The sequence below is a fragment of the Chiloscyllium punctatum genome, chromosome 6, assembly GCF_047496795.1.
Source record: "Chiloscyllium punctatum isolate Juve2018m chromosome 6, sChiPun1.3, whole genome shotgun sequence".
NCBI lineage: Eukaryota > Metazoa > Chordata > Chondrichthyes > Orectolobiformes > Hemiscylliidae > Chiloscyllium > Chiloscyllium punctatum.
Genome location: NC_092744.1, coordinates 19,240,596 through 19,265,600, shown reverse-complemented (window position 1 = coordinate 19,265,600; position 25,005 = coordinate 19,240,596). Strand labels below are relative to the sequence as shown.

The 25,005-nt window shown below is 41.6% G+C and overlaps 1 protein-coding gene across 4 annotated transcripts in view; it reads right to left on the bottom strand.

The window, feature by feature from the left end:
* Nucleotides 1-24,646, bottom strand: part of LOC140478754 (neprilysin-like) — a 193,849-nt gene extending 169,203 nt beyond the window's left edge. The window contains exons 1-4 of one of the 4 annotated variants that reach the window (XM_072572090.1): nucleotides 24,265-24,646; nucleotides 20,982-21,153; nucleotides 6,172-6,207; nucleotides 2,367-2,528 (exon numbers count right to left, since the gene is read on the bottom strand). In XM_072572090.1, the coding sequence (XP_072428191.1) occupies nucleotides 2,367-2,528; nucleotides 6,172-6,207; nucleotides 20,982-21,144 (361 nt within the window). In that variant the 5' untranslated portion in view covers nucleotides 21,145-21,153; nucleotides 24,265-24,646. Of the gene's footprint in view, nucleotides 1-2,366; nucleotides 2,529-6,171; nucleotides 6,208-20,981; nucleotides 21,154-21,274; nucleotides 21,294-21,798; nucleotides 21,818-21,875; nucleotides 21,946-24,264 lie in introns of those variants that run through there. The other 3 variants (XM_072572091.1, XM_072572093.1, XM_072572092.1) reach the window with 3 other exon arrangements.
* Between the last annotated feature and the right edge of the window lie 359 nt (nucleotides 24,647-25,005).

Here is a 25,005-nt window from a genome sequence, read left to right as displayed (position 1 = left end):
TTGTGATACCACAGAGTGGAATTTTCGCATGTATATATTTATAATGTGGCTATTCAGAGGTGATTCACCATACCACATGCCAAACAGCTCATTAAGAACCAACCAACAAACTGTGAAAAGTGAATAAAAGCTCCAACACAGCTTTGCTGGGTTGCCAGAGCTGCCAACCAATAAGAGCCAAACTGCTTCATGGTCCTAAGGTCAGCCATTTAAGGTCTATTCCCCAGGGGACCTATTAGTGAGGAGGGAAGTATTTATTGTACTCATGGAGTGCAAGTTGGAGGGAGAGTTGGCAGTAAGGGCAAGGTGTGATTGAGAGACCACCCTCTTTTCTCCAATCTCTGTCTCCACTTGCCCCCAGGATTTGGGCAACTTGAGGCCTCTACTCACTAACCTAGAAAGGCTGGTCATCCTGATTCCTAATTGAGATACTAGCCACTTTTCCTGCATGCTAAGGTGGCAGCTGATGGGGAGGTGGGCAGGTGAGGCCCTTGAATGGCAGTGAATTGACTACTCAAGGGCCTTAATTGTGGGCGGGCGAGAAAAACACTTTGAGCTGATGAGAAGGAGAAATTAGAGGGAGATTTGGCCCTGGCAAGATAGTAACAACCTTGTCAATTCCTTCAGGGAGAGGAAAATTGCTCCCTTAAGTGTTAGGTTGTCTATCAAAAATGACAAGAATAATTAATCTGGGGCAATGTACCTCAATGGGATAAGAATGAATCAAATGCGAAATGGAATCAATCTTGACAGGCAAGACTATAACTGAACATTGGGCTACCTTTAAAGAGGAGATAGAATGTCATGGTATATGCTCCACAAAGAAAAACAGTAGTGAAAACAAACCCAGAATCCATGGATAAATAATAGAGATAGAGATTCACATGAAGAATAAAAGCGCCCTTGACAGATGTCAGAAGAATATTACAACTGGGAACTAGACTAAATTGAGAAGGTTGAGGGAAATTGAAAAAAAAAGCAGAGTATGAAAACAGCCTGGCAACGAACAAAGTCTTCTACCATAAAAATAGCAAAAGAGTTGCCAAAAGGTCGTAAAAGGAGGAGTGGGTCAATAATAAATCAAAAAAATGTATTTATTGATGGACTAGGGATCATTGCCCAGGTACTGAAAGAATACTTTGTTGATCTTTGCCAAGGAAGGAGACTTTTTTATAGGTCATGGTGGAAAGGGAGCTCGTTCAGATACTTGACTCTTGTTGAAAAGGAGGTATTGGATAGGCCGTGTGTATTTCAAGTTGAACAGATACCAGAACAAGATGAGATGGTTCCAGGAATATTGAATGGAAGTGAGTATGGAAATTATGGATCCACTGGCCACAGTTTTCCAATCTTCCTCAAACTCAGCTGGTGCCAGAAGAGTGGAAAATTGCAATTATCACACCATTGTTCAAAAAAAGTATAAAGAAAGAACCAGCAACTATAGTAAGTTCAACAGAGCCGAGCACAACATGAAAGATTAAAAGAGAAAATACTGTGAGTTGGACAATGAAAGCCAGCATTAATACGACATGGATCAGTTATGTTTAATTAACTTAGATTCATAGATATGTGCAATACAGAAACAAACCCTTTGGTCCAACTCATCCATGCTGACCAGACTTCCTAAATTTATCTTGTCCCATTTGCCAGCATTTGGTCCATATCCTTCTAAACCCTTCCTATTCATGTGCCCATCCAGGTGACTTTTAAATATTGTAGTTGTACTCGCCTCCACCACCTCCTCTGGCAGTTCTTTCAACACACGCACCACCCTCTGTGTGAAAATGTTGCCATTCGGGTCTCTTTTAAACCTTTCCCCTTTCATCTTCAACCAATGCCCTCTAGTTTTAGACTCCCCTATCTGAGGGAAAAGACCTTGTTTACTCACCATATTCATACCCCTCATGATTTCATAAACCTCTATAAAGTCACCCCTCAGCGTCTGATGTTCCAGGGTAAATAGCCCCAGCTTAATCAGCCTCTTCCTGCAGTTCAAACCTTCCAATCCCGGCAACATCCTTTAAATATTTTCAGAACCATTTCAAGTTTCACAACGCCTTTCCTATAGCAGGGAGAGCAGAATTGAATGCAATATTCCATAAGTGGACTAACCAAAGTCCTGTACAGCTGCAACACAACCTCCCAATTCCTATACTCAATACACTGGCCAATAATGGCATGGAGCTTAAGATGAAATAAGGAGATGATGAGAACAACACGGTAGATGGGCCAATTGTCTCCTTCCTTGCTTTAACAATTCTATGATTCTAATTTGAAATGATTGACCATATTAACGAAGGTAATGTGGCCTTTAAAATGTCTTCAATGCTCAATCTTAATATTTGATTTCTAGAACCTCGACTGACCTTTCAAGATGACTTCCAATTCATCTCTCAGAATGTCAAAAGTACTATATCGGGAGCTGGTTTCAGGGATGACATGTTTCTTCAACCATCCTCCACAGGCATACTGATAAAAGTTTTTGCAAGGATCTGCAGTTTGGTCCATATTCGCCACAATACGGGCAGCTGAGGGGTCAAATAAAGATGTAAGTTTAAAAAAAGCAATGAATTTTCCACGAAGATCAGAAAATATATGAAGCATGTCAAGATAAGGATTCCTTTGGTGGCTAAGTCATCAGTGTACAAAACGATTTATCTTTTCTTTTGGCTGAGATTTTAAAACCAGTACCTGCTTCTGCTCTTTCACGTGAACATAAAAGATCCTATGACGTTTTTCTGAATAAGAACAGAGCAGTTATAGCTGGTGGTCTGGCAATCCCTCAATAATCACAAAAACATAGCAGAAGTAGGTTCTTTACACAGAGAGTGGTGGGTGTGTGGAATGAACTGCTGGTAGTGGTAGTACAGTCAGATACATTAGGGAAATTTAAGCGACTCTTGGATTGGCTCATGGGATATATTACAATGAAGGTTAATCTGATTTTAGAGTAGGATAAAAAACTGGCACAACATCCAGGGCCAAAGGGTCTGTACTGTGCTGTACTGTTCTATGTTCTATGTTCACATTGCTGCTTGTGAGAGCTTGCTGCATACAAATTGCTTGCTGTGTATCCCATTTTACAACAGTGACTCCACTTCAAGGAGGACACTACTGGTTATATCAAATGGGTAGATAGTGGCTACGAAAGGCACTATTTAAATGCAAGGTTTGATTTTTGTATTAGAATAGGTGCTTAATTTTGCTGTGGGTCAGTAAAACAAAATCAAAACACAGGCTGACAGATATTTTGTGAGGCAAGGGTGATGGGACCAAGAAGGGAAATGGAGTTAAGGTTAAGATCACCAACAGTCAAATAGAATGGCAGAGTGGGCTCAGGATATTAATTATAAATATGGGCAGTAAGTGGCAAGCACTTATAAGTAAATAGGATCAGAAGATGATGCTTTTGTTTTTTACATTAATTCCTATAACATCATGAGAGGTATCGATAGAGTTAATGGAAGCTGTCTTTTCCCTGGAATGGGGTTATCAAGATTAGCAGGCACATTTTTATTGTGAGGAGAGAGATTTTAAAAAGATGTGTGGAACAAGTTTTTTACACAGAGGGTGGTTCATGTCTGGAATGAACTTCCTGAGGAAGTGGTGGATGTGTTTACAAACATGTTCAAAGGACATTTGGATAGGTACATGAATAGGAAGGGTTTGGAGGCCTATGGGCCAGGCAGGTGGGACTAGTTTAGTTTGTGATTCTGTATGGCAGGGATTGGTTCTGTGCTGCATGACTCTGTGTCTCTATGTCATTGGCTTTGCCATCATTTCCTCTCTGCCTACAGGTGTAGCTCCTTGAGCCTGGCTAAGGAGCTAAATCTATATGCAGATTCAACTCAACTCGATTCAGTTCAATGGTATCTTAGCTCCATTATCTTTGCCCATGGATGGATAATTCAGAAGCCTGAGAATTTATAGAATAATTATTGATAGGCAGTAGTAACATCAGTAGGCTAGCAATCGCCATTGGCCTAAGGACGTGTGTTTAAATCTCACTATGGCAGATGGTGAAATATAAATCTATTAAAACCTGGGAATAAAAAGCTTATAGGTGACTGTGTAATCATTGTTGATTGTTGTAAATCTCATTCTAACCGGGTCTGGTCTCCATATGACTCGAGACCCACAACAATGCGGTTGACTCTTAACTCACTCCCTGGGCAATTATGAATGAGCAATAAATAAGTAATGGCTAATGAGAACTATGAGAGACATGAGCCAATCCTTTATATTTACTAGAATAGACAATCAACAAAGAGAAATCATGTGACACAACATTTTTGGCACATGTTTAAATTTTGATTTGGGCTGACACTTTATACATTGCCAGACCAAATGTCACTCTCTGAACTCTCTGATCAGAGCCAGGATTATGGCTTGAAAATCAACCAGGAAACCATCTTGTTGCAAACAAAATTTTAAGAGATTTCAATTCATTATCGATGAATTCTACAGAAGAGCAATAACCAGCCGCTACTGCAAAGCAACTGTTTAAGTGAGAACCAAAACATGCAGATTTAACTAGTCAGTGAATCTTTTCATAGAATCCCTCCAGTGTGGAAGCATGCCAGTTAGCCCATTGAGTCCACACCAACTCTCTGAAGAGCATCCTACTCAGATCCACCCTCCTACCTGACAATGCTTTATTTCCCATGGCTAATCCACTTAGCCTGCATATCTCTGGACACTGTGGGCAATTTAACACGATCAATCTACCTAACCTGCACATCTTTGGACTGTGGGAGGAAAGAGCATCCAGAGGAAACCTACACAGGCATCGGAGAATGTGTAAACTCTACACAGACAGTGGTCAAGGGTGGAATCGAACCCCGGTCCCTGGCATTGTGAGGTAGCAGTGCTAACCACTGAGTATTGTGCTGCCCTATTATTGACTTCGCTTTTACTTGCCAAGTTGAAAGATTTGATATTGTGTAATGTTATTTCTTTCTACATATTTTGCGACTTGGGTATGTTTGAGTGCATTCTTGAGAAGCAATGTGGATTTGCACACTGTCCATTGTTAGCTGAGTGGGTTTTAGCAATGAAGTTATCTGCTTACTTAATCAACTGTCCATTTCTTACAAGACTGCAAGCGGTAATGTACACATACATGGGGTGGCATAGTAGTTAGCACTGCAGCCTCATGGTGCTAGGGACTTGGGTTCAATTCCAGCCTTGGGTGACTGTCTGTGTGGAGTTTGCACATTCTCATTGTGTCTCCATGGCTTTCCTCCCACAATTCAAGGATGTGCAGGTTAGGTGAATTGGCTACGCTAAATGGCCCATAGTGTCCTGATTATTAGTTAGGGGGAATGGATCTGCGTGGGTTACATGTTGGTGTGGACTTGTTGGGCCAAAGGGCCTGTTTTCACACTGTAGTGATTCTATAAAAAGCACACTGAATTGGCAATCCAGAATGCTTTAATTTAGAAAACCTCTTGCATTCAAATGTGGAGTTGGAAAAGAGACACCGTTATCCTTCTCTACCTGGTCAAAACGTTAGAATAAACAAAGTCACAGGAATATATGCACATCCGCAGATATTTTACTAGAACCATGGCAACAGAACTAAAAAATGGGTGAAATTCCCAAAGTGATTCTGCCACTGCCCATAGTTCACAGATATGAGAGACCGGATGGATCAACCTCAAACTAAATGTAATTAAATCAGCCAATTGATATTGGGTTTTCCAGAAATTTCAATTTTTTGCCACGGGCTTACAGGCTGACATTGGTCAGTAATGCTTTGTGCAAATGCAATAAAAAGGAAAGACCTGTAACAGGTAAGTGGTTGAGGGCAATAACATTTATTACAGGCTGAAACAAGCAGACTGTGTGGTAACGAGCAACAGCTAACAGATATAGAGGTAGTCTGATAGGAGTTTACACTGACTAGAGGCAGGATAAAGTGTTTGAGGGATCTGTTGCTTAATTTGCCTTTGGGCTATGCATTCAGAGTTTGGAGGGTCTTTTCGAATAGCAAACTGTAGGAGGTAACTCCACAACCATGTGGCAGCCATTCTGTGAAGGAGAATGAGACTTATTTTATGACTAAACTTGGGATTTATTGTGGTTGATATTGTGGGTGCAAAATTAGAGAGATAAGCTGACGGGGGATATATTAATGACAGTTTGCTTTTTTTTTTGAAATGAACTTACCTGCTGATACACACGATGGAGTGGTACATGTTTTATCTGGGGAGAGACAAAGGAAATCATCATGAGTGATCCCATAATCCAATAGTATCATAATTAATTAGACTGTACAATCTTCTTTATTAGCATTCTAATTATTCACCACTATTTTCACTGAGCTGTTGTTACCAAGCCATGACCTCCTGTAAAACAAATTAAAACCTTACAGACTCCAATTTATAAAGAATGAATCCAACTCATTTTATGGCTATTGGTTTTGGCTTCACTCCTGCACCTAAGATACTAATATCACAAGATGCCTGGGAAATTATTCTACCGTAAAAGTGCACACAAATTCAATTTGTGCTGGAGAACAAAAATCTCCCATCACTTGTTCCTGCTTCTTCTAACGTGAGCTTCTCCAGAAATCTGTTGCCTGCACCTGAAACACAGCCTGTGTACCTACAAACCTTATTTTTGCTGATCTGCATTGGCTCCTCACCCACAACGTCCCAATTTAAAATTCTTATACTGCTTTTCAATCCATTCCCCATTTCTCTGTATCACCCTAAACTATACAACCTGCCAAGATCTATGTGTCCATTCAATTTGAGTTTCTTGCACAATCCAATTTTTAAATTGCACAAGCCCGAAGCTCTGGAATTCTAGGCCAAAATCTCATCACTTCTACTTCCCTTTCCTCTTTCAGGATGTGTTTTCTTCTGTCAGGTAAGTTTTCTTATATGTCCTTCAGCATAGGTGATCTGATCAAGGTGTTGAAGATTATAAGAGGTCCTTTTAAAAAATTGATCACTCTTAGCATGTGGCCATTACTGTCTGGTCCAGCTTTTATTGCCCTTGGAAGGTAATGATAAGCCATCTTCTTGAATTGTAGCTGTCTATGTGGTCTGTGGAGTATAGGGAGGGAATTACTACGTAGTTTGACTTTGAAGCTTTTGTCATCCTAACTCTTAAGCATTACTTTGAATTCACATTATGGAAATACTGTTATCTGCCATTCACCATTGGCATAGAGACAGGACTAGGGTTGACAACTCTGTACAGATGTAGTCCTAGAGTTTTCATGACATGAGACCCCACCTTTCTCAACCTCATGTCCTCACTCCCATCATCAATTGTCAAACAGGTCATTATCATGGCACACTAACTCCTTCAGCCAGTTGGCGAGTGAACAGATCCTTGATGACCCAATTCAGTGTCCTCTCCAATTCCCATCTGAGCACAATTAATAAATCAATTTGTTCAAAGAAAATTTTTTAAAATGCAAGATTGTAATTTTGGATTTTATTATTATTTTTAATGCCCCCATTTTATTTTTCTTCAGTGTTTTGTTTGCAACAGTGCTCTTGAAATTATTCAATTCCTGGAGACTTCAGGATTATCCTGGGGTTTTGGCAACCCTAGACGGAGTCAGTAGATGCTGCCTGTGGCGTGAAGTGCTTACATTGGCTTATATACATACACAGATCCAAATTCTAGGTATGAATGGTCCCTGTTCTACTTTACTAAGCTACCCAATCCCTTTGGGCCCATGTACTACTCACCAGATTATCTTAGATACAACTGTGCAGGTTAGCTGAAAAATTCATTGAGGCAAACTGGATCATTAAAGGTGTCCAGATCGTTGCTTTGCTAAATTCCTCAAAGCTTTTAAATGAGATTTCATGAATTGAAGGCTAGGAGTATGGTCTGAGTATTGCTACTATCCCTGTAACAGAGTTACAGATGAAAATCGATACATGAATGATGATGATAACTACTGTGTTGTTAGCAAGCAAGATGTCCAGACTAAAGGAGCACAGATTCAAAGTCAGAAATATTTGAAGGGCAGTGAGGGAGTTGAGCTGGGAATGGTGATTGGAGAAGACATAACAGCATGAAGTAAATGCACAGAGGCCAGGTCCCGTCATCAAGTCACCTTTTATTTGCTAGTGCACAGTACATTGGCTGCAGCCAGCCAGCTCGATATCAAGCCTCCACTGAGGAGATTCTAATTTTCTGGTTATATTTGTCAGGCCGATGCTTTCCTAGTCTGCCGAGGTTAACAACCCCAATCAAGAACCTCGTAGTTAACAAAGTCAACCTGATCCCAATTACAGCATAGCAGGAGTGAACAATGCAAATTGATTTATCAATGGTGCATATAAAGGTATTGAGTCTAAAGAACAGAGTGAAGTCAACATTAGCAAATTTAAACGAGAATGTAGTAGACCTACCCAAAAGGATTTGAGGGTCTGGGAGAAAGAGAAAATATCCCATAAAAGATGGTGTGCAATTCAGCAAGAGTACAGCAAAAGGCTAACGAAGATTCCTGCACTCTTTACTAAAGTCGATGGTGCAAAACTAATCATATCAGTGGGTAAGAGATAAAATCCTATCGAGCGATGCTTTTTGCTGAAGGATGAGGAGAAATAATACAATGACACTGTAAAAGTTGGTGAAGGATCAGAGGAACCTGGGGATTTGTGTATACAATTCTTTGAAGATAACAGGGCAAATTGAATAGGCTGTTGAAAAAGCACACTAGGAAAAAGGACTGCAGTTGCTGGAGACCAGAGTCGAAAAGTGTGATGCTGGAAAAGCATAGCCAGTCAGGCAGCATCTGAGGAGCAGAAGAATCGACGTTTCGGGCAAACGCCATTCCTGATGAAGGGCTTTTGCACGAAATGTCGATTCTCCTGCTCCTCTGACACTGCCTGATGAGTAGTGCTTTTCCAGCACCACACTTTTCGACTGTTGAAAAAACACATGCTAATCTATACTTCAGCAATGGATGCAGAGAGTGCAAAAGCAAGGAAGTTAAGCTAAGCCTATATAAAACACTGACTAGGCCCTAGCTGAAATCTGTGTTCAAATCTCTGTACCACACCCAAGGAAGGATATCCAAGATCTTAGACAGCATTAAGCAAATATTTATCTAAAGCGCAACAAGAGTGAGGGACTCCAATTCACTTCAGGAGGTTAAGAAAACATTTTTTTTTCTCCTTAGAGCCAAGAATATTTCGAAAAGATGTGACAGATGTGTAAAATAAAACATGAGAGCTTTGATGAAGTAAGTAAATTACCAGTCACAGAGGTTTGGTAAAAAGAAGACATTGTTTCAGATAATTGACAAAACAATGGGGGCTAACATGAGGAAATCTTTTAATGTAGGTAATAGTTATGATCTGGAAAGCAAAGTTTTTAAACTTAATGGAAATAGATTCAATAGTAAGAGAGAACTGGATTTTTAAAAAACGGAGAAGTAGGATTTGAACCGACGGCTACAATCTTGACTGCCATGAAGGGACTATGCTTTTGTAAATGTAGGCCTTCCTGTAATTAATTGCATTTTCTTTTTCAGCGGTCTTAGCTGTGGGTAGCACTCTTTTTCGGAGGCAAGTGAATTTGAGTTCACATTCGAGTCCAGGGCTTTAAGTATAAAAACCAATGCTAGCACATTCACACAGTACTGAGGAAGTATTGTACTGACAGTAGTGCCATCTTTCGGGTGAGATGTTAAGACCACAAGGTATGGGAATAGAAGTAAACCACTCAGCTTTGACTATCCTCTTAATTGTGCATAAAAGATGCCCTTGCACTCCTTTGAAAGGAGAACAGGAATTGATCGCTGTCTCTGTAGCTAATTAATTGTCCTTTAATCATCATCACTACATTAGACTATAACCATTTGGTAGGACAGTACAGTAGTACAGTACATGAGTGAAGCTGAAAGATGATCCATTTTATAGAAACTTTTCGTCTTGCCTTCAACACAGAATCATAGAATCATTACAGTGTGGAAGCAGGCCATTCAGCTACACAAATGCCAATTTCCGTTTTTATTATTGAAGCTGGTTTGAATCTGAACCATTTGAAAACATTGCAGTAATGTGACCATCCAATGTAAGACCAGAAGTAGGCCATTCAGTCTTTCATATCTGCACCCCCATTCAATGAGATCATGATTGTTCGGAATCTTCAACTTCACTTTCCTGTTATTTTCCTACAATGTCTGACTCCCTTACTGGTTAAAAAATCTGTTTATTGCAGTCTTGAATATACTTAACAACCCAGCCTCAACAGCCTTTTGCAGTAAAAAATTCCACAGATTCACTACCTTTGAGAAAGCAAAATCTGTGTCTTAAATATGACATCTCAGATTATGCCCTCTAGTTGTTCCACATGGAGACTGACCTTTCCCCATCTACCTTACCATACTCCCTAGGAATCATGAATGTTTCAACAAGATCACCTTCCATTGTTCCAACAAGCACAGGCCCAACCAACTCAATCTCTGCTCATAAGACATTCCTTCCATACCTGTATAAGAACAGTGATCCTTCTGTGGACTGCTTCAAATGATAGTACATCTTCACTTAGATAAGGGAACCAAAACTGTTCACAGTATTCAGCTGTGGCCTGACTAGTGCTTTGTATAATGTTAGAAAAATACACTAATTTGATTATATCAATTAATATCGATTTCTCAAATTTGTTTCCAATTATTACAAGGAAATGCAGGAAAACACAAAGATAAACAATTTGCATTTTCGATTTCATCTTTCCCAATCATGAGGCACTTCAAAATGCTTTACAACCAATGAGGTAGTATTCAAAAATGTAGTTAAAAATCACACAACATCAGGTTATAGTCCAACAGGTTTATCTGGAAGTACAAGCTTTAGGAACGCTGCTCCTTCATCAGGTAGCTAGTGGAGCAGGATCATAGGACACAGAATTTAGAGCAAAAGATCAAAGTGTTACACAACTGATGCAAAGTATTAAACAAACCTAGATTGCTGTTAAGTCTTTAAACACTTAGAATGGGAATTCAGGTTTTGAGTTATTGATATGTAAATCCCAGAACGTCTTTCAAGTCACTGTCCCGAAATAACTTAAGGTTTGATTTAAAAAACGGTGACATCTCAGATCAGATCAAATGTGTGAGGTTAGAGTTTGCCTGTATCCCAATCTTGAGTCAGTCTAGTTCTATTTCTAAAGTAGGAATTTATAAAGTGTCACATGGACTGAATTCCCACAGATAGTGTGCTTTTTCAACAAAATAGAATGTATTTGCAAATACAAATCTGCAAATGCAAGTTCACCCCATAAACTTATATGTTTGTGTGTGTGTGTGTGTGTGAGAGAGAGAGAGAGAGAGAGAGAGACTGTGTTCGTGTCTATGTGTGTGTCTGAGTGTTTGATAAACTATGTTTGTGAGTATGACGCAGTATATGCCTGTGAGAGGGTGTGATTATGAATATGTGTGGATGTGTGCGTAAACATGTGCATCTGAGAGTTACTGTGTGTATGAGAGAGGGCCTGTGTAAGTTTGAGTGTGAGCATATGTAGGAGTCTGTGTATGTATCTATGTATGTGAGTGTGTGTATGAGATTGTATAAGAGGAGAGTGATCCTGTCCCACTAGCTACTGATGAAGGAGCAGTGTTCCGACAGCTTGTACTTCCAAATAAACCTGTTGGATTATAACGTGGTGTTGTGTGATTTTTAACTTCAAAAATGTAGCCACTGTTGTGTGTCGGAAATATGATAAAAGGCATGCACTAAGTTCTCACAGACAGCAATGTGATAATGAGTGGAGATTTATTTTCTCTGATCTTGGTCAAGACACATTGGGAGAGTTCCCCTGTGTTCCACCCCATGCCTCCCACATACCCCAACTCCACCCCCATTATACCACCCACCCAAGATAGTGCAACAGGACCTTTTATCTCCCACTTAACAGGACAGATGGAACCTCAGTTTTATATCTCATTTGAAAGGCAACACTGAATTCAAGTGGGATTTGACCCCACAAAATTTGACTTAGCAACAGGCATGCTCTGAACTTGGCCCCAGAAATTTGGACTGAGGTGATATGAAAGCAGAGGGTTGTAGTGAATGGAAATTGATGTGCAATGATACTGTCTAAGAACCAGGTTTTGAACAAAGAACAGCACAGGAACAGGTCTTTCAGCCCACCAAGACTGCACCAACAAATGGCACCTTTCTAAACTAAAACATATTTCGCCTCCACACAGTTCGTATCCCTCTATTCCCTGTCTATTTATATATCTGTCAAGATGCCTCTTAAACATTGCTATTGTATCCACCTCCACCACCTCCTCTGGTAATGAATTCCAGGCACTTACCGTCCTCTGTGTAAAAAACTTGCCTCTCACATTTCTTTTAAACTTACCCCCTTTTACTTTAAACCTATGTTTCCTGGCAATTGACATTCCTAACCTGGGAAAAAAACTCTAATTATCCATTCTTTCCATACTCAACCCCTCATTGTTCAAACTTTAAGAGAAAACAAACCAAGTTTCTCTTCATAGCTAATACCTTCCAAACCAGGCAACATCCTAGTAAACTGTTTCTATACCCTCTCCAAAGCCTCCACATCATCTGGTAGTGAGACGACTAGAACTGTACACAATATTCCAAATCTGGCTCAACTAATACTCTATACAGCTGCAACATGACTTGCCACTTTTTATTCCCTATGCTCTGACTGATGAAGGCAAGAATGCCCTATGATTTCTTGACCATTTTAAAAACTTGTATTACCATGTGCAGGGTATTGTGGCCCTGTACACCTAGATCCCTTTGTATGTTGATGCTACTAAGGATTCTACCATTTACTATATAATTTCGTCCTGCATTACATCTTACAAAATGCATCACCTTGCATTTGTTCAGATTAACTCCATCTGCCATTTCTCCACCCAAGTACATGGAACACAGAATATTATAGTGCAATACTCCAAATGTGGCCACACCAGAATTTTGTGCTCTGGCCTATCTCTATCTTGCTGTATCCTTTGGCAATCTTCCTCATGATCTGCTCTTGCAATCTTTATGTTGTCTGCAAACTTACTAATCATGTCGCCTACGTTGTCCTCTAATTGATTTATTTCATAAATAACAGGTGTCCCAGTGCCACTCTTTGCCAAACACGACAGGTCATAGATCTCCACTCTGAAAAACACCCTTCCACCACCACTCTCTGCCTTGTATGACTAAGTCAAAAATTACACAACACCAGGTTGTAGTCCAACAGGTTTATTTGGAAGCACTAACTTTCAAGGTGCTGCCTTTTCACCACCTGATGAAGAGGCAGTGTCTTGAAAGCTAGTGCTTCCAAATAAACCTGTTGGACTATAACCTGGTGTTGTGTGATTTTTAACTTTGTCCAATCTAGTCCAGCTCTGGCATCTCCCACTCATTCTATGAATAAACCAGTTCACTATCTAGCTCATTGTGGATCCCATGTGACTTCAGCTTTTGTGTCAGTCTGTCAAACTCCTTGCTAAAGTCCATATAAACAACATCTGCCCTGCCCTCATCAATCATCTTTGTCACTTTTTCTAAAAACTCAATCACATTTGTGAAATGTGATCTTCCCTGCACAAAACCATGCTGCCTTTTGCTAATAAATCTGTATTTTTCCAAATATGACTAAACCTTTATTGGTCAGAGTATTGAATACAAGTGTTGAGAGGACATGTTGCAGCTGTACGGGACATTGGTTAGGCCACTTTTGGAATATTGCATGCAATTCTGGTCTCCTTCCTATTGGAAAGATGTTGTGAAACTTGAAAGGGTTCAGAAAAGATTTACAAGGATGTTGCCAGGGTTGCAGGATCTGAGCTATAGGGAGAGGTTGAATAGGCTGGGGCTTGTTTCCTGAGAGCTTTGGAGTCTGAGGGGTGACCTTATAGAGGTATATAAAATCGTGAGGGGCATGGATAGGATAAATAGACAAAGTCTTTTCCGTGGGGTGGGAGAGTCCAGAACTAGAGGGCATAGATTTAGGGTGAGAGGGGAAAGATATAAAAGAGACCTAAGGGATAACTTTTTCACGCAGAGGGTGGTAAGTATATGGAATGAGCTGCCAGAAGAAATGGTGGAGACTGGTACAATTACAACATTTAAGAGGCATCTGGATGGGTATATGAATAGGAAGGGTTTTGAGAGATATGGGGCGAGTGCTGGCAGGTGGGACTAGATTGGGTTGGGATATCTGGTTGGCATGGACAAGTTGGATCGAAGGTTCTGTTCCCATGCTGTACATCTCTATGACTCTATGACTCTATCTTATTCCTAAGAATCTTCTCCAATAATTTCCATACCACTGACATAAAGCTCACTATCCTGCAATGTCCCAGATTATCTCTGTTGACCTTCATAAATAAAGGAACAATATTGACTGTCCTTCAGTTCTCTGGAACCTCTCCTGTACCTAAAGAGGATACAAAGATCCCAGCAATTTCTTGTACAAGGTCCCAGCAATTTCTACACCTGCCCCCGTAGCATTCTGGGATAGATCTACCGGGTCCTGGGACTGGTCTAAATTAATGCTTTTCAAAACAGCCAACACCTCCTCTTTTTTTGTATTAACATGCCCTAGAATATTGAATACTTCTTCTTACAATCACCATCTATGATGTTGTTCTCTTTTGTGAACACCAATGCAGAGTATTTCAGTACCTCACCCACTTACTCTGGTTACACACATAAATTCCCTCCTTGGTCCTTGAACGGATCTTTCCTTTCCCTAATTATCATCTTGCTACCTATATCACTGAGATTTATCTTAATCCTGTTTGCCAAAAAATATTTCATGGTCCCTTTTAACCCCCCCACTTCTTTGTTTGAATTCTTTTCAGCTATCTTGAAGTGTTCTGTCCGTCTTCAGTTTCCTGAACCTGACATATGGCTCCTTTTTCTTTGTGACTAAACTCTCAATTTCTGGCAATTGAATTTCCCAGGATATAGATGCTTCAGGCAGGATAAAGAGGGAGGGAAAAGGGGTAGAGGAGTTGCATTACTTGTCAGAGAGGATATCACAGCTGTGCTGAAGGAGGGCATGACAGAAGACTCGAGTAATGAGGCAATATGGGCAGAGTTCAGAAATAGGAAGGGTGCGGTAACAATGTTGGGGCCTCTCAACAGCAAATGTGAGATAGAGGTATAAATATTTAAACAGATCATGGAAAGATGTAGGAACAACAGGGTGGTGGTGATGGGAGATTTTAATTTTCTCAATATTGACTGGGATTCATTTAGTGTTAGAGGTCTAGGTGGAGCAGAATTTGTAAGGAGCATCCAGAAGAGATTTATAGAGCAGTATGGAAATAGTCCAATTCGAGAAGGGGCGATACTGGACCTGGTATTAGGGAAAGCCCAGCCAGGTGGTTGAAATTTCAACAGGGAAGTATTTTGGCAATAGTGATTACAATTCCCAAGTTTTAGAATATTCATGGACAAAGATGAGAGCGGTCCTAAAGGAAGAGTGCTAAATTGGGGGAAGGCCAATTATAATAAAATTCAGCAGGAGCTGGGAAATGTGGATTGGATTAATTGTTTGAAGGTGTATCCACATTTGATATGTGGGAGGCATTGACAGAGAGGTTGATTCGAGTGCAGGACAGACATGTCCCTGTGAAAATGAGGGATAGAAATGGCAACATTAGGGAACCACAGATGAGACATGAAATTGTCAGACTCGCTAAGAGGTAAAAGGAAGCATACACAAGGTCTAGGTGACTGAAAACAGACAAAGCCTTGGAAGAATATTGGAAAAGTAGGACCAGTTTGAAACAAGGAAAAAGGGCTAAAAGGGATCATGAATTATCTTTAGCAAGTAGGCTGAAGGAAAATCCCAATGCCTTTTATTCATATCGAAGCAGCAAGAGGATAACTAGAGAAAGAGTTGGCCCACTCAAGGACAAGGGAAGGAAGTTATGAGTGGAGTCAGAGAAAATGGGTGAAATTCTTAATGAGTACTTTGAATAGGTATTCACCGGAAAAATGACATGACAAATGCTGAGGTTAGGGATAGATGTTTGTTTACTCTAGGTCAAGTCAGCACAAGGAGGGAGAAAGTGGTGGGTATTCTAAGAGGCGTTAAGGTGGATAAGTCCCCAGATCCGGATGGAATCTATCCCAGGTTACTGAGGGATGTGAGAGAGGAAATAGCTGGGGCCTTAACAGATACCTTTGCAGCATCTTTGAACACGGGTGAGGTCCTGGAGGACTGGAGAATTGCTACGGTTGTTCCCTTGATTAAGAAGGGTAGCAGGGATACCAGTGAGCCTGACGTCAGTCATAAGTAAGCTGCTGGAGAAGATACTGAGGGATAGGATCTATTTACATTTGGAAGAAAATGGGCTTATCAGTGACAGGCAACATGGTTTTATGCAGGGAAGATCATGTCTTACCAACTTAATAGAATTCTTTGAGGAAGTGACAAAGTTGATTGATGAGGGAAGGGCTGTAGTTGGCATACAGATGGATTTAAGTAAGACATTTGATAAGGTTCCCCATGGTAGGCTGATGAAGAAATTGACGTCGCATGGGGTCCAGGGTGTACTAGTTAGATGGATAGAGAACTGGCTGGGCAGCAGGAGACAGAGAGTAGTAGTAGAAGGGAGTTTCTCAAAATAAAGAACTGTGACCAGTGGTGTTCCACAGAGATCCGTGTTTGGACTACTGTTGTTTGTGATTTACATAAGTGATCTGGATAAAGATATAGGTGGTCTGATTAGCAAGTTTGCAGATGACTCTAAGATTGGTGGATTAGCAGATAGTGTGAAGGGGACTATCGGAGAATGCAGCAGAATATAGATAGATTGGAGAGTTGGGCAGAGAAATGGCACATGGAATTCCATCTGAGCAAATGTGAGGTGATGCATTTTGGAAGATCCAATTCAAGAGCGAACTATACGGTAAATGGAAATATCCTGTGGAAAATTGGTGTAAAGAGAGATCTAGGTGTTCAGGTCCATTATAACCTGAATGTGGCAATGCAGGTCAATAGAGTGGTCAAGAAGGCATATGGCTTGCTTTCCTTCATCAGACAGGGTACTGAGTACAAGAGTTGACAGGCCATGTTACAGTTGTATAGAACTTTGGTTCAGCCACATTTGGAATACTGATAACAGTTCTGGTCGCCACTTTACCAAATAGATATGGATCCTTTGGAGAGGGTGCACAGGAGGTTCACCAGGATGTTGCTTGGCATGGAGGGTGCTAGCTATGAAAAGAGTTTGAGTATATTAGGATTATTTTCATTAGAAAGACAGAGATTGAGAAGGGGAACTAATTGTGGTCAACAAAATCATGAGAGGAATAGACAGGGTGGATAGCAAAAGGCTTTTTCCCAGAGTGGAGGACTTAATTACTAGAGGTCACAAGTTCATAGTGAGGTGGGAAAAGTTTAAGGAAGATATGCGTGGTACGTTCTTTACACAGAGAGTGGTGGGTGCTTGGAAAGCGTTGCCAGTGGAGATGGTAGAGGCGGGCACATAGCATCATTTAAGATGTACCTAGACCGATACATGAATGGGCAGGGAGCAGAGGGATACAGACCCTTAGAAAATAGGCGGCAGGTTAGATACAGGATCTGAATTGGGTAGACTTGGAGGGCTGACGGGCCTGTTCCTGTACTGTAATTTTCTTTGTTTTTTGTTGTCCTGTCATCCACGGTTCCTGAATCTTTTGAGTCCATTACAATCTCCTACTTTAGATGGGTGTCCTAGAGCCCTGTTTAAAGAACAGCAGTGTAAACTTTGCAGATGATACAGAACTTGGAAATGTAATAGATTGTGAGGAGGCCAGCTATAGCCTTCAGAATGACATAAGATTGTGAAATCTGCAGAAACATGGCAGATGGAGTTCAATACAGCAATGTGTGAAGAGATGCACTTTGGAAAAACTAATATGAAAAGGCAAGACACTAAAAATGGTCCAAGTCTGATAGGTGTTGATGAGCAGTGACCTTGGTATCCATAGAAACAAATGTGGCAGGATAGGTTTATAAATGGTTAGAAAAAAGCCTATTCATTACCTTATAAGGTCTTGCTCATATCTAGTGACATGAAGAAGGCAAAGCACATGCTTGTTTCCATCACTATTTTTTTCCTGGAATAGATTGCCTGTTTCCAGATGCCAACTCTTGGAGGTACCATTCCACACCATGTACAGCTGACCAGCTCTCAAGACTTGTAACAATTAGATGTATTGAAGGCTAATAATCAAATCAATTGGCTTCATTATGAATGTACATTCCCTGACCGTCAAGTCCTGGAGTGGGACTTGAAACCAGAGTTTGGTGTCTCAGAGGCAGGGATGCTCAACACCAGGCCTCCTTGTAAGTAGAGAAAGCTAGCATAAAATGAAAAGGGGAATGCACTACCAGGGAAGTGGTAAAAGTAGATAGTTAAGAAATTTTAAGAGGCGTTTAGAGAGACAAATGAACAGGCAGGGAAAGGGGGATATGGACAATGTGCAGGCAGATAGGATTAGTTTAGATTGGCATCATTGTCAGCACAGACATTGATGGGCTGAAGGGCCTATTCCTTTGCTGTACTATTCTTTGCTCTATGTCTTGAAAACAACTGGCTAAGCATCAGAGATAGACACACACCTTGGCAGCACACTACAGAAAGACACGAAGGCCTCAGAAAAAGGAAAACAGAGATTTATTGGGCTGTTGCCAGAGCTGAAGGACATCAGTTATGAAGCAAGATTAGTAAAGTTACAACTATTAGAATCTCCAAGGTGAATTCAAGATGAAAGTTTTAACATGACCAATAAAGGTTTTTCCCTCTGGTTAGTGAGTCAATAACTGAAGGTCAGATTTAGAGCCATTGGCAAAAGATAGAAATACAGAAAAGACAGAAGGCCATTCAGCCCCTTGAGCCTGCTTTGTCATTTTAGATCATGGCTGTTAGTCTACCTCAACACCATGTTCCATGTCACCCGTGTATTCCTAAATAGCTGTCATGATTTGGAACACTTACTGATGATTCTCCTACTAATATTCCATGGTATTTACTGGGAATTTGCTGGGCACTTGAGAATGGAAAGCCATTTCCAGTTACAAACCAGAAGTCAACATCTACTTCTACTTTTTCAAAGGGTAGCACCGGAGGACAGACAAAGTAGCCTCCTTCCCTGTTCAAGTTCTTGTGATTTTACCATAAAAGCTGCAATATACTTTTCAAACAAAGAAAAACTATTGGGTTGAAATTGGAGATAAAGTGAGAGAATGCAAGTGACTACCATTCTATAGAGATCTAGCATGGGTTAAATGCACCGAATGGCCCACCTTCAGTGCTACTTGACTAGGGAACTCTACTTATGGCAACATTGTAGTAATTAGTGAAAGTATGCCATAATTTGTGCAGACCAAAAAGATTGTGCTGGGCAGACTATTCTGGTGTGGTGGTAGTGTCCCTACCTCTGTGCCAAGAGGTCTGCATTCAGGTCCCACCTACCCCAGAGCCGTGCAATATACTCTCAGAACAAACTGTTTCGAATATATCTGGATTGCACAGGATTTCAACCACAGAATGTGCAATATAACGCGATTAGTCTTCATCTGAGGTCCAGTAAGAGATGCCATTTATCATAACGCTAAAGGACGGTATGTAGAGAACGGATTTTATTTTTATTTAAGTGTTTATGAAGTGACAAGTCATTAACATTTATCGAAATTCTGGCGGGATTACAGCTCAGGTACCAGCAAAACAGCATGTGTGAGGCCACAAAGCTCTTTCTGATGTGGAGATGCAAAAGCTAGGAGCAGTGAGAGTTTCCCTGTCCGTGTTAAACAGCGACTCTGTTGCAAACGAAAACACCAGATTTCCCCCTTTTCATCCCACAAATAGATTAATCAATCAGGGTCACTTTAATTTGTAGCGAGTTTGTATTAGTCCATGTAACACGCCAGATTTTCCTCTTTAAGAATTGTGATTGTGGGAGGCGGGAGAGGTCAGACAGAATTATCCTGCCTCACTAAGGAAGGAGCAGCGCTCCGAAAGCTTATACTTCCAAATAAACCTGTTGGACTATAACCTGGCGTTGTTCGGATTTTTAATTTTAAACAGGTATAGATTATGTTAAAAATCAGAATTAATTCGCTATCCTATTGCGAAAACAATGCCTTCGCCTTGCCCCCAGCACTGGAAACGCAGTTCCGTTTTTGCACAGACTGTCCCTTCCCTACACTTCAGCGCATTGGGTTCCTCCAATGAGCAGAGTTCCCCTCAATCGAGAATTTTTGGGATATAACGGGAAGTTCAGCAAGAGCCAGCCCATTCTGAAGAAGAGTCCTAGTGGAATCGAAACTTTAACTCGGTTCCTCTGCCCACAGGCTCTGCCAGTCCGACTGAGTTTCTCCAGCACTTTTGAGTCGCTGGCCTCCCTTGGTTGAAAATGGAAATTACAAAGAGATGTCTCTCCAGACGAACCAAGCCAGGAGGCGTGCAAACGTAAGCCCCACCAGTCCACACTCGCATATCTGTAAAATTTCAAACTGGAACCATCATTCCTATCATCTTGGGAAGATCTCAGCACCCGAAGTGTGATCCCTAAAGTTGCGTTAAGTCTGGAGGCAAACTGCATTGCATCTCTCCCTTGCAAAAAGACTCCCTTGCTCCCCACTCGTGGACATAATCATTGGGATTCTTACTGCATTCTCTATGGGACTGGAGTTGGGATGTAAATACTGGCCGAATAGGCAGCACCCAAAATCCCATGTACGATAACGATATATAACGCTTCATTAACAACGTACTACCTCAATTAGCCGTCTGTTAGCAAGTCTGGGACATTGTCACAGCCTTCGGATGAAAAGCTACATCGGTGACTCTATTTGCCCGAAGTACTAGGATATGGCTTTTTATTTTTTATCCTGTGTTAAACCAGGATTCTAACCTCTCCCTCCACCCACACCGCCCCACACAAACACATCCACACAGAGAAACAAATAGGTGGACATTTACAGACGTGGCTGATACAAACGTTACTTGCCGCACTCACCCTTGCGTGTTGCATATAAAGCGATCAAAGCAATGACTACAATCATCAGTAAAACCACGATGGTGGTCAGACCGATCTCCAGAGAGCTCCATGACTTCCACGACTTCTTCGTTTTTTGCGGATTCCTTTCGACTATATCCATTTGGCTTTCAGACTTGCCCATAACAACCACCTGAAGAGCAAAGGCATAGTTAAACCCCTTCCATAGCCAGCAATGCCAAACCACCTTCCCCAGATGTTGCACGGTTATAAGAGCGAAAATCGGTGTACTCGATTATATCAACCGCACCCACCGAACGTCTACATCCATGATTATCTACACTATCATTTCAAAAGGAGTCCTGAAGTCACCATTCTGTCTACACGAATTTTGAAATAATTACAGCATCTGTGCAGTTGCACCATAATATATAATTTGCCAACTTTAGAACGACCAGCATCTACTTTGTTGTGAATCCCTGGAGCAAACTGAACTCATCGAGCATCCCCCTTGAATCTAAAGGGAATTCCAGGCATACACTCAGCTCCAAGGAACAAACAGGATGCAATTCATTGTCTCCCTCATCAGATTTCCCTCTTTGACAGAATTAACAGCCGTGCACAGAGCGATTTTAACCAGACAAGTGCAGTATTTTCACACTAAGCGTGCAAAGTAAATGAAACACGTTCCATCTAAAAGAACAATATAATGCAACTAATTGGGCGAGGGAGAGTCACGGATGTCATAAAATTATAGAGAGGCGCCCTCCGATCAACTTGGTAATAAATTTGGGTCGCGTTCGTATCTTGGAAGAACAAGTAAAAATTTATAACTAACTTTAGTTCTGTAAAGTTTGGGAGTGAGAGAGTAACTCCGAAGTGTTATTTGGGAGTGGCGTATCAGAGTGTACTTACACAGAGCAGAGAAGCAGCCTAACAGCTGCTGGGCAGTGACATAGGAGAAGTGAAAGGTAACTGTTTAGATCTGGTGCAATAAACCAGCCCCCGGAACTGCGAGACAGTCAGAGCAAAAACACCAATAATCATCAAGTCTGTTTTAATAGATGCGCTGTTACAATCAAATCGGGGGTTAAAGACCATTCGCGGCTGGCGCCCAGGGAACGCCTGATCAGCATTTCAACGGCAATTTGTATTAACTTAGGTAGACACAGATATTGGTTTCCATTGGTTGGAGACTCTAAAACATGGGTGTTGGGGGGGCAGGGGAGCGCAGGCTAAGGATAATTTCAGACTGAGATGAAACGTTTCAAATATTTCTAAGGCTACGTCACAGGTTTGGCCTCTGAAGAAAGCAAGGTGAGGGTGTGTGATCTACTGCTTTTAGTTTGTACACTGTTAGGTGAAGAGACAAGAGAGCTGAGATTTTCAATGTTGTCAAAATTGGAGTGAAAACAATGAACAAGTGAGTTATTGGGGTGGGGGTGGAATAGTAGGTTCAGAGAGAGAGAGAAGATCATCTCTTGTTTGAAGCATCAATTACACGTGTATACCAACGAATCAAGCCAGCATAATTACATTTTTTTTTTGGGGGGGGATGTACAAATGATGTATTTGGGAGACTAGGAATGAAAGTTGATATTGGTTTATTTGAGTTATATAAAAAAATGAATTCAATCTGTTGGGATATGAAACTACAGATACAGTTCCACATAAAATATTAGCCCCCCTGTTCCAAACGCATCCAGCTGGTTTGCCAATGGATAGAATTAATTTGGTATTGACATTTTTTGTGTGCTAGTGACTATTATTGTCATGTGATAGAACAGAACTTGAATATTGTTGAAGTTAAAGACTCCTTTTGTTGAAGCTTTCCATCTCGAGGGAAATTCGCAAATTCATAGGGCAAACAGCATTCACAACATGCTTCCCCAACTGTTACCGTTTAGACAGTGTACTCCGAGTCTACCTGGGGTCACTAGTCTCTTTAGGACGGTGTGTGCAGCGAGAAGAATTACTGTAACAGATTTGTATCCGATATCACAGCATCCTTCAACCGTAAAACAGGGGGGCGCGACTATTGCAAGTAATACGATACTGACTATATTCTCATTTTACAACCTTCTCGTTGGGAATACAAGTTTTAAATTTGGCGAACTGTCTCCTCCGCTTAGAAGAATCTCTGATAGGAGGGTGTTCTTATTTTTATTGTTGTTGCTGGGATTGCTTTTTATAACTGTGTCCTGGACTTTATCCCGGTGATGGCAAACTGAAGGGGGTGAGGTCATAGGGACTGATCAGATCTTGAGCATCTGAAACAAAAATCTGGTGAAGGTTCCTGAGTAGAAAATGGCATGGAAGAGGTGCGCGTCAGTCAATGGGATGGAAAATTCCCAGGGTGCTTCAATTTCAGACCAAGTTCAGAGTGAGCAATAGACTCTGTACCGAACAAGTTGAGCAGAATAAAAGATTGTGTCACGCTGCAAAGTGGGGATAAGCTTCGAAGCGGAAAGTCCAAAGGCTCGCTTTTTTTATCTGCCGACGTGTTGGCTTTGAAATAAACTGCAGCTGATGTGTGGATCACCTTTAACCACTTGAAGCCACGTCGTGCTGTCGCCCGGGTACTGATCACCGGCTGGGACTTGGCTATCGAGAGGGAGTAAGGGACGAAGCTCACCCGCAAACACGCAGGCCACCCGTCAGCTTCTCCCGCTCCTCTTTGGAGGGAAGCAAGGCACCCTACCTCTCCTCAACCCCTGGCCCGCAATCACCCCCAGCCCCACAAAGCCCCTGACCGAAACATAACAAAAATACAATTCCTTGAAATTGAATTTCGAAAGCTTTTTGAGGGAGGGGGCGTCGAGTGAAGGTCAACATTGGCAATGGATGGGGCCAGCTTTCCAGTGAAAGTGGACAGGTAATCTTCAACCCACCCTCTACCTCAGACCACTGTCCAGATCATTCCACCTCCTCATGTATTTATTATTTTGTTTTGGATATGAATGTGTTGTCAATATGATTCAAACACTTGACAAACTGTGATCCATTAACCAAGTCCTTGTCAAACGCTTAAGAGATGAACGCATTCCAGATTAACATAAGGCATCTTTTGCAGGCTGATTGCAAATGGAATTATATGCCCTGGACCTCGGTTCCATCTATTGGATGTGCAACAAGTCTTTAGTGAGATGCTGTCACCTTCAAACAAATGTCAGGGTTCAAATTTCAGAAACATCACACATTTAGCACCGTCTTTTAAAAAAAATGTGTGTAGAACTATTTTGTTTACCTCTCTCTCTCTCAGTTCCCTACATGAAGACCACACACATACACACAGCGAACTTACCAGGTATCTGTTGTGTAGCTTGCTCCAGTGTCATTGGATGTCACTGGCCAATCAGACCGAGCACACAGGCAGCGGCAGTCATGGTGATATTGCCCAGGTGATAGTGTTAATTCCCCAATCCAGCCCAGAGAGAAGGAGAATGTTATAGACACCACCATTAAGCCGCGGTCAGACCCTTCAGTCTCTCTCTCTCTCTCTCTCTGTCTGTCTGTCTCTCTCTCTCTCTCTCTCTGTCGGCCTTTCCGCTCGGATCACACGGCAACTTGTGACCAGCACCTCCCAAGCGGCATGTATCTTCCAGCGGCAACCTGACACTACATTTAGCCGCTCTGGCTCTTGCTCAACGTGGTTCAGCTGATTCTGGAATCACAGAGGAAATGAGGAGGAGGGGAGAGGGGAGGACGGGGGGAGGGGGGAGGACGGGGGGAGGAGGTGGAAGCAGGAGCAGAAGATGGGGGGGGTGGGGGGGTTCTGCCTTCCAGGATCCGAGAGAAGCGCGCAAGTTCCTTCAGTGAGTGCATGACCTGGAGCTTTCTATTCGTGGACGGCGAGCACGTCTTGCAACTTGCCTGAGCCCAGGAGCTGCCTGTCAGAAGTCCGTCTGACAGTCGTGCATACTCACTGGCAGTATCGCCGTCTCTCCCTCTCCCTTCTGTCTCCGAGCACACACATTCTTAAATCATTGCGAATGAATTCCCAGGCCCTCTGCCTCTCGAAATTCAGACGCACGATTCCTGCCAG